We start from the raw sequence: 12,366 nt of genomic DNA on the forward strand, positions 1-12,366 counted from the left end.
ATTTTTCAGTTTTGAAAACTTTCAGAGACAACGGCATACATTTTTAATGCGTCAGATGTATTTACTTTGTCTCTTACATTGTCTTTCTCATTTTGTTTTATTCTTAGCTTCAAAGGAAACAGGAAAGCATACGGTCTGCAGGTGATTTGCTAATAATTGGCATTTTTAAGAAGCTCCTTTTTTTTCGAGAAGGACTTAGAAACCTTTTTTTTTTTTTTGCCGAGTTCTAAATAGGATTTCAAGTGCGCAAACTGGCGTGCGGGTGCGTTCCTAATTTGCATATATATTAGTGTATTTAATGCAATGTTTTTAACCTGCAAATTCTTTCTGCTGACAGGTTTTGTGCGCAGAGACACGTGCGTCTCTATTTGTTTATACAAAATGGTGAAATGGATGTTTCTAACGGTGTGGTGCTCGCTGTTTTTAAGCGCCGTTCTCGGGGATTTATTTACTTCTCTGGTGCAACTCAAAGGCTTGGTTCGCTTGGAAGGGGCACTGTCTAACTCTCTCGATAGTTATCTGCAAGAACGCTCGGAAGCTCCGGAAATCCTCCGAAAATTTGCCGATCATGTTAGAAAGGAAAGTGAGATCGCTAGAGGTGATATCGACAAATATGTGTTCCATCCTATCAATTCCTTCCAACTCGTAAGAAGGTTTATAAGGCACTGGCGTGAACTGGAGTCATACCTCGCTAAAGGAGCTCCAAACGGTGAGCACTAATGAGCAAATTAACATATTTATCCTCTTTTACCTCCAGATTATTTGAAATTGATTTAGTACAAATGTGTCAAATTTTATCTTACTTAACGTTGGCCAAAAGTGGAAGTGGAAAAGGCCGATCCAAAAGAAGATACTCCTCAGTAGTTTTCATTAGATTTAAATAGACCAAACTTTCAGTGTTTTATCTCCGACGGGCAGGATACTTGTGACCATCTTGCTTAAGAAAATGGACTGTGCTTAAACTACGAGTGTTTCATTCATTTTTTTTTCAGCCAATTTCAGTCAATTTAATAAAAGGTGCACGTCAATTTAATCTTTACTTGCTAAATGTCAGTTTTATTGAATGTATAAAATGCAACAATGAGAATTCGCTCGCTGGACATGTCAATACGCCAAGATTGCTGAGCACTAAATGTGCAAAATGCAACAATAAATATCGTGAACAGCCCCACACAGGCTTGGAATACCGCTTCAGTTGATCTATCATCGTTGACAAGGAGAGAAAGAAATGTTAATATATATATATACTCCAGGAATAATGCAATATAACCCATAAGAGGCCCATAGAAATTTTCGTTTTGTTTCTCTGATTCTGCGTGTCTTTACGGAAACACCAGTTCCTATATCACCACAAACATCTTCCCTTTATTTCCGAAAAGAATCTGTCACAGGTGCTTTAATCATTGTCAACCATACCGTTTCGTTAATGTTTCATGTTATGGAGCTTGTAAGAATAGAAATGACGTGGATATGCAATGACTGCCGGCTTTTAAAGGGATTTATATACCATCCGTCTTTAGATCTTCAATGGGAACTCCACGTCAATCTGCCAGCATTTCCCACCAAACAAGATTTCCTGGGAAGCATTTCCGCGCTTCTGCGCATTCAAGACGTGTACAACCTTAGCGCACGCGCAATCGCTGATGGTGAACTGCACGATGGGATATCCAGTGGGGGACTAGGCGCGGATGAGTGCTATGAGCTAGGAGTGGTCAGCCATGATCTGGAATATTACGAAGATGTCATTGACTGGATGAAAGAAGCGCTAAAACGGATGAGCCCGCCCTACAGCGGTGCACTGATGAAAAACGATGTGCTGGAATACTTGTCTTGGGCCGAGTATCAGGTGCGTTGACAGAAAAGTTACTGTTGTTCAACGTATCGCTGATTGGCTTTATAAATATGTCAGTTGAGAGTGCACCCGGTCAACTTTCGTACAAATGAATTCATTACCCCTTCCTGCTTATTGCTCAACCAGAGCAGCTGACTCAGGTGGAAGTGAAAGGGGAAAGCCTGCAGCTGAACAAAAAAAAAATCAGTTGTACTGGTCGAAGTATTTGCCCAGTTATAATTGCTGTTTACCGTATTGTCGATTTGGTTTATTTGCATGTAAAGTTACGTCTGCCACAAGAGATCCAGCAGAACAGTTTATTTGTGCGTTGTGCGCACGTGGTCCTCTTTCAATAAAACGTTTCATAAAAGGGATAGCATTTAGTAAAGAAATACATTAAAGATTTAAAGTTCCGGAAATAACCTTCAGCGGGTGCATTTACCACATAAACAACATACTCTGCACTCTATGCCTAGCCATGGGCACAAATCATAAGTTCATGTAATTCTGCCAATTAAGAATGTCATTTTTCACCTTATGTTTCTACAGGTTGGCCTTCTCGATGAAGCTATTATGCACACTCAAGATATTCTAGACAAAGGTAAACTGATGGAAACTGTGGCGCGGTAGTTAGTTCAGTAGTTTATGGTGCTTGCTTTTCTCGGTATTTGGTGAAAGATAGGAATCTTGGTGAAAGATAGGAATAGAACGGTGTAAAATGGTGAAAACCAGAGGTGAATTTTTCTGTTGTTTTACGTAGATCCCAAGAATGAACAAGCGAAAACCAATCTTGATCACTTTAGATCAGAACAGGTCAAGCGCGACACAAACAGTGACCCTCAGCTGAAGAAGACGGTGAATAATAAGAAAAAAGTAAACTTTATGCTTACCTACGAAAGGTTATGCCGCGGGGAATCTAGAAAGGTTGGTACAATAATACTCAATTTTCTTACTCCTCCTTGATATCAGGACGCCTCTAGTTTTCTGAGTTGTGAGAGAAAGCATCGCTAGAGAGAAAATAAATATTTCAAAGTTCTAGCTCCACAATTCGATTGATTGGTTCTGTTCATTTTTATAATGAAAAATTACCTTTCTACTGCATAACGATTCAGGATTCTAATGTGAAGTATGGGTCTTATGGGTCTTAGGGAGTGGATTTTTTTTGTTTATATGTTAGAGTCCAAAAGAAAGAGACATGCTCACTTGCTATTACAACAAAAATCTGCCCACAATGCTGCTGAAGCCTGTCAAAGTGGAGATGTTGAACTTGGATCCAGATCTCTACCTGTTTCATGACGTCATCACGGACAAGGAAATGGAGCACGTGAAAAAACTAGCAAGACCGCAGGTCAGTAAATCGATCGCAACGCGCACGCTTCAATCTCGCACCCAGAGTCCTCAGGCTCTTTGGCCAGCGGTTGTTCGCAAGGAGAGACAGTCTTTCCTGGCGACCAACCGCTGGTCAGAGAGCCTGAGGACGCTGGCATGGGTGCGAGACTACACGCCTTCGGTGCGAGCCGAAGATCTGGAAGATGCACTCATTCGTGCACGAGCACTTTTCTCAACATCATTTGAACTGGAGGGAGTCCCATGATGCAAACTGTGATGGAACACATTCATTCGTTATACTTCGGTTGCATCGAATTTGAAATAAACTAAAAAAACTGGTGAAAATCGCGGTAAATTAACTCAATAACCACAGAAACAACAATTGATACACGTAGCCGATAGACGAATCTTCACCTCCATCTCACACTCACTAAACTCGGGAAAACAGCAGTTTGTTCTTTTCACGCAGTATGTGATTGGAACAACTTCGTTATCACGGTAGGAAGGTCACTCAGTTGGAACGTTTTTAGGGCTCTTTGATGCCAATAGATATATTTAATTATATATTTGTAAGTTGTTAAAATACATGTTTGATATTATATCTGTAGCTTTCTCAGTCTATATACTTAATGATTTTATATTTATACGTTTTTGCATTACATTTTAAGTTTAATTTTCATTTATTTTTAGTTTTGGTAGGACCTCCTTGTAAATTCTTAAATATTGTTATTTGGAACGTCCAGGTCGGAGGACGAGCACGACTTTCAAATTTCAAATCAGTCACGTCTCCAGAACTCTCGCTCTTTCCCGTTGCTTACCAGCTGATAAGGAGACTCTAGAAACAAGATTTGTACATATGACAAGTGATTACACTCAAACTAAATTGTACTCTTGTACTTGTAGTCAATTCTGATGGTCGATATTTTAAAGATGAGTGGCTAAAAGGTCAAAAAGAGAGCAGATTTCATTCTTATATTTGTAACTTGAACATAACGGTTATCGACGTTTAATTTAGGTTTTACCCAAAGGAAGAAGAGAAACTCCTAGCTGTGGTCGCTATATGCTGCGGAAGCTGGAGATATAAAGAACCATCATCTCTTTGGGAATAATTAATTCATAGAGTAGTTTTCGATTAGGCGTTGTAAAATTAAAACCAAAGTATTTAGTCTGACCAATCACAACAGACGTAAACGGCAAAACGAACCAATCAGAACTCAAGGCAAATACATGGAACCGGGTCAAGCGCGGGAAAACGCGTGCGAGCAAGTCACGATTGGTTTTGGTTTGGCTTCCCATTGGTTGAGAAAATGGCGGGAACTTTGGCAACCAAACACAGTGTGCGGTAAAGTAATAAAGCAAAACTAAAGGAATCGCGGAATTTATTTCGACACTCGAGTAAACACGTCTCTATATTTTGTCTTATTTCTATTTTGTTCTTTGTACACAGCTCAGGAGAGCAGTTGTTACTAATACAAGCACCGGGAATCAATTAGCAGCGGAATATAGAATCAGTCAGAGGTGAGACGCTTAACGGCGGGGGGATAACTAGAGAATTGATTCTGTTGTGATCAACTACTGTTGGTGTCAATAATCAAGAAGATGGTCACTTAGCCTCGCTTGCACGCGTGACGCACGCGCAGGTTTAAACCTAATGATGTTTGCGATGAACGCAGGCAAATGAAGCGCAAGGATTATCTTACATTTGTGCGCATTTGAAGTGCATTTCCAAGGCGAAGTTATGCAGACTCTACCGATGTGGTTGTGTCAGGGAAATAAGAGTTAATGACAAAGTCTACTCAGGGAATGGATAAAATACAATCAATGTTTGTTTCTCAATTTAAATCAACTAAGGTTAAAACTTTTAAATCCGCGCTTTCTCGCATATATACTTTGTTTATTGTTAGGTGTAATTGATTGTTTTCTCTGTTTATCTAATGTCAGTGCATGGTTGGAAGACAGTGCTTCTCCAATAATCAACAGAATAAGTCGAAGGCTTCAAACCATCACTGGTTTGTCCCTTGATCCACAGCATGCCGAGCCGCTACAAGTAAGCTCTTAAGCATACATATCCCAAGGGCTTATCAATACCCCTGAGGTACTCTCTCTTTCGTTTCCTGTATAGGTATGCCCTTTAATTTTAAACAAACTAAGTCAACTACGATTGAGCAGTTAAACATGCATATCCCTGGGGCTTATCAACGCCCCTGGGGTACTTTCTTTCGTTTTCTGTATAGATATGTTCCTTCAGGGATCGATTCTCAAACACACCAAGTCAACTACAATTGAGCAGTTAAACATGCATATCCCAGGGGCTTATCAATACCCCTGGGGTATTCTCCTTTGTGTTCTGTATAGGTATGTCCTTTAATTTCAAACAAATCAAGCCAACTACAACTGAGCGGTTAAACATGCATATCCCTGGGGTATAATCTCCCTTACGGCTCGCCCCTACGCTATGTACACTAGACAGGTCTGTTCCTTGACCCCGAACACGCTTAGACCCCTAAAGGTGAATATCCCTGGGGTGTCATTACCCCCTTATGTTTAATATACAGGTATGTCCCTTGACGCCAAGCATGACGACTCATTATAAAACGTCCTAAGAAAGGGGTATTTTCTAAGTAATGCTTCATTAAGTAGAGAATCATTCTCCAATTTTTAAGGTGGCCAATTACGGCATAGGAGGACATTATGAGCCACACCACGACTATATTCAGGTGCGTTATTTTTCTACTGTCTTCATGAGCCTTTATATTTAGTTTGCGCCGTAATTACAGCTTTAAGTCATTTTCCGTGGTTATCTCAACTGTGGAATGCTCTTCCTCTGGAAATTCGATCTTGTGGTGATCTTAATAAGTTCAAACGAAAATTTAAGACTTATCTTCTTAGGAGAGCTTTTCAATAGATTAGTTTTACTTCTTAGATTACTATTACTATAAATATTGTCAATTCTTATTTATTTTTATATACTGTTTTAAATGGAATTAATTGTCTTCAGATGAAAGCTGATCTATTCTTGCAAGCTGATAATGATATGCTTTTTATGCTAAATTTTGTTGCAGAATTCCGACGGAAGTCTTCCCACCGGTGAAATTGGTGACAGGATTGCTACCGTGTTATTCTATGTAAGTTATACAACACTCCGACAACACGATTAAAAAGAATCGACTGCTGTTTAATATGGAATTGTAGACAAGGGTGATACTGTATTTTGGGGAGCAAAGAAGGTCAATTAATTATAAAAGAGCTGGAGAAGCATTGAAGATAGCCGGATTGTGTCGATTATTTAACATTAGTCTTGCTTAAGTGCTAACCGTTCCGATCGATTGGAAAATTACAACAATTAAATTGAATAAAAACTGAAAATGATGTTATTATAAAAAGTGGGATAATCTCTTGACAAAGCCATGGCGTAAACCTTGGCAAATTTTGCCTCACAAAAAACTGAAGAGCGCAAGTGCAGAAAACAGACATCAGAAAAACAATTTTGTTCATAAGAACCTTTTTATAAGAATTGAGTGTGAGATTGGCTTAAAATTGACTGAAAGGACAGATATTAACAACACGTTTAGGCTGAGATTTAGTAACAATAAGAACGTTTTTATTTTGTCAATTTTTTGAGAGGCTGACAGCGGTCTGACTCAGCCAGATTGAACGTAAAATGCTTTTTTTAAAAAATCGTTTTTGAAAGACTATTGCAATTTATTATGTGAGAAAAACAATTATTGTAAAAACTGACAACATTTGTTTTTCCATAGTTAAGTGATGTTGATGCTGGGGGTGCAACAGTGTTTCTAGACGTTGAAGAAGTTGTTTATCCTCAAAAGGTTTGTTTAGAGCAGATGTTCACGCAATTTTGGTGAAGACAAACTATCCCGGCATTCATCTGCGACAGTGCAAGGAAGGTTGGGCGGACATTCATATTTCAAATCGATCTGACACAAGTACGATTTTTAGCAATATCTGGCATTGTTTGTATATCGACATAAATATCGCGAGAGGAGTAAAATTCTTGGAGCTACAAATATGTCCATTCATTGAAGGGCCACTTCTTCCCCCAAGAGCAGTATGGGAAGTTGTAAAAGCCGGGCTCCTGGTTTCGATACCTGGTATCAGGGGAAGTCCAATATCAATGATATCGAATATTTGACATTCACCTACCATTAATGCATTCTGGTACCAAGGCGTTAAGATCCCTAGTTTCTCTGCTGCCTTGTTGTTCCCGCGAAACCTAAACCAAGTGTTGTGGTCCGCCCAAGACTAGGCTGGCACAGTAGCCCGAGAATGTTCTTTGATCGCGCGAAGAGAACGGAAACACATAGTTTTTATTTCTTTGCTTTTAATTTAATTCTTTTAACCGAATATTTTGAATTAAAACGAAAGTTTCACTTCATTAGAACAAGTTTGAGTGTAGTTCAATTCAGAAGAACATTAGAATGTTATTTACTTCTGATCATGTCAATAGTAATATATCCAATACACTCCATACATAACTGCCCACAAACTTCCTTAACTGAGCATTAAAAGTCACTGGCGTATGAAGAAGTGCACAAGGCAGCTTTGGATCTACCCTCTCGAGGGAGTGTTCCAAGTTTTCGTCCCATCATGTCGAAACGATCCTTGAAACTATTTTGTTCTCGAGAGGTGGAGTCTTAACTGTCCTATTCCTAAAATTATATACATCGGATGTGTACATACACTAGTTGTAACTCCACACCGATATATCTATCGTGGACTAGGAATTCTCGAACTGTAATTAAAGAAACGATCATGCACCAAGAGTTACGAGAATGTTAAGAAGTGACCACATACTTATTCACACCCTTTCTCCTCACAGGGTGATGCAGTATTCTGGTATAACCTTGATAAGTACGGCCGCGCTGACATTAGAACACGACACGCCGCTTGTCCTGTGATTGTGGGCTCAAAATGGGGTAAATATTTCAAGGATCGTATCAGGAGCCATGGTGATCAAGAATAGATTATGGCTCCTTTGATGCTTCCCATTCAGCAAAATTTTTGGTTTCAAATTCCGGAAACTTTCACCATCATCATCATGGTCGTCGACCTCGTCATCATCATTATTATCAACTTTAATCCTTTATTTCCAGTCGGATTAACCGCACTCTATCGTTTCGTAACATTTCCTTTGTATCTTTCTACAGTTTTACTTTTCCTTAGCTCAACTTTTTGTTCTTTCATTCGTATCGAGAGCTTCAACAATGTAGTGTTCAGATAATTCCAGTCTTATAATTTGTGAACATTTTTCTTTTGTAGTTGCTAACAAGTGGATAAATGAACGAGGACAAGAGTTTCGTCGACCATGTCCAGCCAAGACCAGCCATTAGCGTTTTATAAAATTTAATTGGAAAAGGACCTTGTACGATAGGGAGGCCGTTCGGCTCCTTACATCTTCACTATTATTCACCTTCAGTCTGAACCAGCCCCCTGCACTCTGAAGCCGACTACAGAACCCGTTTTCCAAATACCTTGTGAACTCAATAACTTGAGTTATTGAGTTATTGGGAGTGCTTGCCACACCGGAGGACAGGACCCGTTACCAGTGTCTGATTTTGGGGAGGGGCCCAGTCCCCCTCATTTTTTTAGACCAAAACCGAGGCGCCGAGATATTTATTTTCACGCAGAGAAGCAAACCGAGCGGTGGAGAGCAACAGGCCGATTATCATGGTCATCATAAAAATGCTCACTATTGGTGTTTCGTTCTTTTCTTACTGCGTTATATAAACGGCCCTGGACAAATCTCTCATGACACTTCTTTTTGTACCGAATTTAAGCCAATAAATGTCAGCTTGTGTGAACAAATCATCACCAAATTTGCGTCCAAGATCGTGTCGTCTTTTTTCCATCTACACTCTCTTCTTTCTCCTTTAAGTTCTTTCTTCTCTCTTTCGCGTTTTTGGCTCAACCTTCTCGGAGCGAAAAATCTAAACAACTGCTACAAAGTGGGTATGTTCCACTGTTAAGAAATGCCTATCGGGCAATGCCACCCACTGCGCATGCGTAAGTGTAAAATTACCACATGGATGAGAAATACATATGACGTCCAATTTTTGAATGGGGCACATGAACTGGTGGCCCCTCTGCTAAAATATAAATGAGAGGTTGCGCGACTTCTCAAAACAAGGCATTCCAAAATAAGTCATTATGAAGATAAGATTTTACAAGACTAAAACTAGTTACGGTAACAATAATTGCGTTCATACACTCCCTAATCTTTGATTATTACCTGGTTTTATTAGTTTTTTGCCGTCTAATTGTTCTCAGGGTCTGATAATGGAGTTAGCCCACAAAAGCATTTCGAAATCGGGGAAAATGTAACAAACATATAATAATAAATAAAAATTCTTTCCTTGACACAAAATAGAAAGCTAAGCGATCTCAAAACGCCTCACATTTTGGATTAACAATGTAATCCGTCGTCACGCATGTCCAACGGTGAGGGAAGGTTGCGTGACTTTTGAAAAAGAAACTTCTTACTAGCGAACCTCCCAAACTTTTTTTTCGTTCGTATTTTCTTCACCGTTCCACCGAATTTTGTGTCTTAACTCAAAGACGAGAGCTTTTCACTAGTCCAAAATTGTTCTTGAAGACTGTGGTTCCCTATGATACGAAAGGGTTTGTTCGCTCCGTTTAAATACCTATACCCGTGCACAGTAGTCACAGTAGCATTCCGTTCCCACAATGATATTACACAAAGATTTAATAAATGTAACTACGTGGCTTTACAACTAAAACCTTCCCATATCCTTTGCGATATGATAAATTTTTGTGAGGGAATCTTCATAACAGGCCCCACGAAGTATTCTCTAATACAAAGGGTAATAAAGTTTTATTGAGCATTCTACTCTTCCCGGTAACGAATGCGATATTTTCATTTGTACTTTTTCGTTCCTCGCTTTCTTTTGGGAGACTTGAGACAAAAAAGTTTCAATAGCCCGTTTCCAAGATATGGCCACATTTCTTAGTGTACTCTATGCAATAAGTTACGCATGCATAATGTTCAATTTTCTCCCACAATGATTGGAGACAATGTTTCAATTAAGCCAAATATGGTACCTTTCTTCCAACACTACTAGAAATACGTGACTCGCACAGCCACGAATTTTTGAAAGTGGTTCTCCGAAACGGGCCTGCGCCTGGACACCCCTCAAAACATGAGGACAAATGATATTACATTACGGTGTACGGACGGACCGATACCACTTTTTAAATTTATACGAGTACGATACGATATTTGGCATTTTCTTCAATATTGTGACGTCATTAACCCAAGTGTCAGCTACACTTGACTCCAAAAAGCTCTAAATGGTACGTATGCCAAGTGTTCATGTCATCGCCAGGGTAGTGTGGCTGTCCGGACTACAAACGAGCCACAGAGAACACGTAAGTTAGGGGTGTGATCCTTCCTTCGAGTTAGTAGAGTGCAAAAGCACATACACAAACGACAAAATATTGGGTTTCGGCCCTAAATTAAAAGAGCCAATATTAAAGTGAGAGGTCACGTGAACAGTATCGAAAGGGATTGAATAAAACGATATTTCTCGTATTGATATTTTTAGGAAACACAAGTATCGATGAGTATGGCAACGCCAACATTATCCAACCAGTTTTAACTGATTTCCAAGGTGTACCCTCTGTGAATTAAACGTCATCGTCGTCATCATCATCATCATCATCACCATCCAATGTTTCCTTTAAAGCAAGTTTAAAAGTAGAACAATTCTGCTGTTTCCTGGTATACATATTCAAATGGCTCATATTTCAAAGAATATTAAAATATTCTTTTGTTCGCATTCAAATTAGCCCTTCCTGTCTCGCTCAACGTAAAAGATTCTTTTGATTTTGAGTTTAAGACCAGTAAGATCGAGGTAAGGAGGGATAATTTGAATACAAACAATAAAATATTAAAATGAGGAATGCCATTGAATGAGATTTAATTATTCAAACCCAACTCTTTTATCAACTTTGACATTAAACGTTCTCTCCATTCTTGAAAATGATATTGGATACATCAAAACGTCGAATAACGTTACTTTTAATTTTTCTTGTTAAGTGCTTTAACAAGCAACTGACCATCCGATCTTGTTTTTTTTTTTTTGTTGTTGTTTGTTTTTCCTTCCTAGGCCTGTCTGTCTGTTCGTCTAGGATGTCAATGAAACAAATTGACCGCAAGGACCTGGGAGAAAGCCATACAGTGACCAGGCAACATGATGGCCACTAATAGGGATGAAGGAAAAAAAATCTGGAAAGTACATTAAATTTCTCAGGAGTTATTTTATAACACAAACAGAAAAAACTTTGCCTGTTCCCATAGCTATGGAAAGCAACACCTGGAGAAGTTCAAGGGGAACTCGGCGGAAAGTCAAGCCATGTTCACCTCATACATGGTCATTCTAAATCTGTGTATACCCCTTTGTGACTGACAAGGAAATGTGCCATATCTGGAGAACCAGTGAATAGAATTTCATGAAATTTAGCAGAGGAACACTTCAAAAAACAAGGAAGTTATCCATTGCCAAAAGTTTCAATTTTAACCCTTTGAATGCGAAGGGCGCATATATGTTTATACATCCTGGCTCCTGTCGTAAATTATGAGCCTCAGATACAGAGGACGCACATATACCTCCTCAAAGAAACGATCTTTTATTATTTTAATTAATTAATTTTTTTTTGTTGCTCACCATTTTTGTACATGGTTGTATCTTGGAAACGTTAACTGTTTGGACCATCTTTTTCTAGTTAAAAAGTTTTCAAAATTTTCAAGTCACAACCATATTTGGAACATCATGTGAAAATTGAAAATAATGCTGATGGTAAAAGATCGCCAAGGTGCATGACATGACAAATTGATTTTTGAAATTCAAATTTTTATAGAAGTTATGAAGTCATAAGCACATATATTTATCCATATTCTTCAGTAGCATTTCTATTATTTACAAAAACAGTAAATGCTTACATCTGGTTGTAAAGAATACTGGAATATCTCTGATTCAAGAAAAAATGGCAACTCTACCCATTTTTCTTCTGCATTTTAGGGATTTTTCTCTCTGCCACATAATTGAGGACTGGCACTAGTGACATAAAAATGGGGGGGGGGGGGGGTAAAACATGCAGGTATGCATGATGCATAAATTTAAAATGAGAGTGAAAGGGCAAGAGGGTGTTTAATAAAAAATCACAAGTTT

The 12,366-nt window shown here is 38.8% G+C and overlaps 1 protein-coding gene across 1 annotated transcript; it reads left to right on the forward strand.

Annotated features, from left to right (window-relative positions):
• The first annotated feature begins 340 nt into the window (after positions 1-340).
• Positions 341-12,303, forward strand: LOC146484527 (prolyl 4-hydroxylase subunit alpha-1-like). Its single transcript, XM_085104602.1, has 12 exons — positions 341-709; positions 1,521-1,846; positions 2,381-2,432; positions 2,592-2,755; positions 3,009-3,179; positions 4,608-4,678; positions 5,102-5,207; positions 5,824-5,877; positions 6,223-6,285; positions 6,919-6,987; positions 7,998-8,094; positions 8,438-12,303. Exons 1-12 carry the CDS (start codon positions 382-384, stop codon positions 8,506-8,508), a joined length of 1,572 nt encoding a protein of 523 aa, XP_084960728.1. The 5' UTR covers positions 341-381; the 3' UTR covers positions 8,509-12,303.
• Positions 12,304-12,366: the final 63 nt, after the last annotated feature.

The sequence above is a fragment of the Pavona decussata genome, unplaced genomic scaffold, assembly GCF_977016875.1.
Source record: "Pavona decussata unplaced genomic scaffold, jaPavDecu1.1 SCAFFOLD_32, whole genome shotgun sequence".
Taxonomy (NCBI): domain Eukaryota; kingdom Metazoa; phylum Cnidaria; class Anthozoa; order Scleractinia; family Agariciidae; genus Pavona; species Pavona decussata.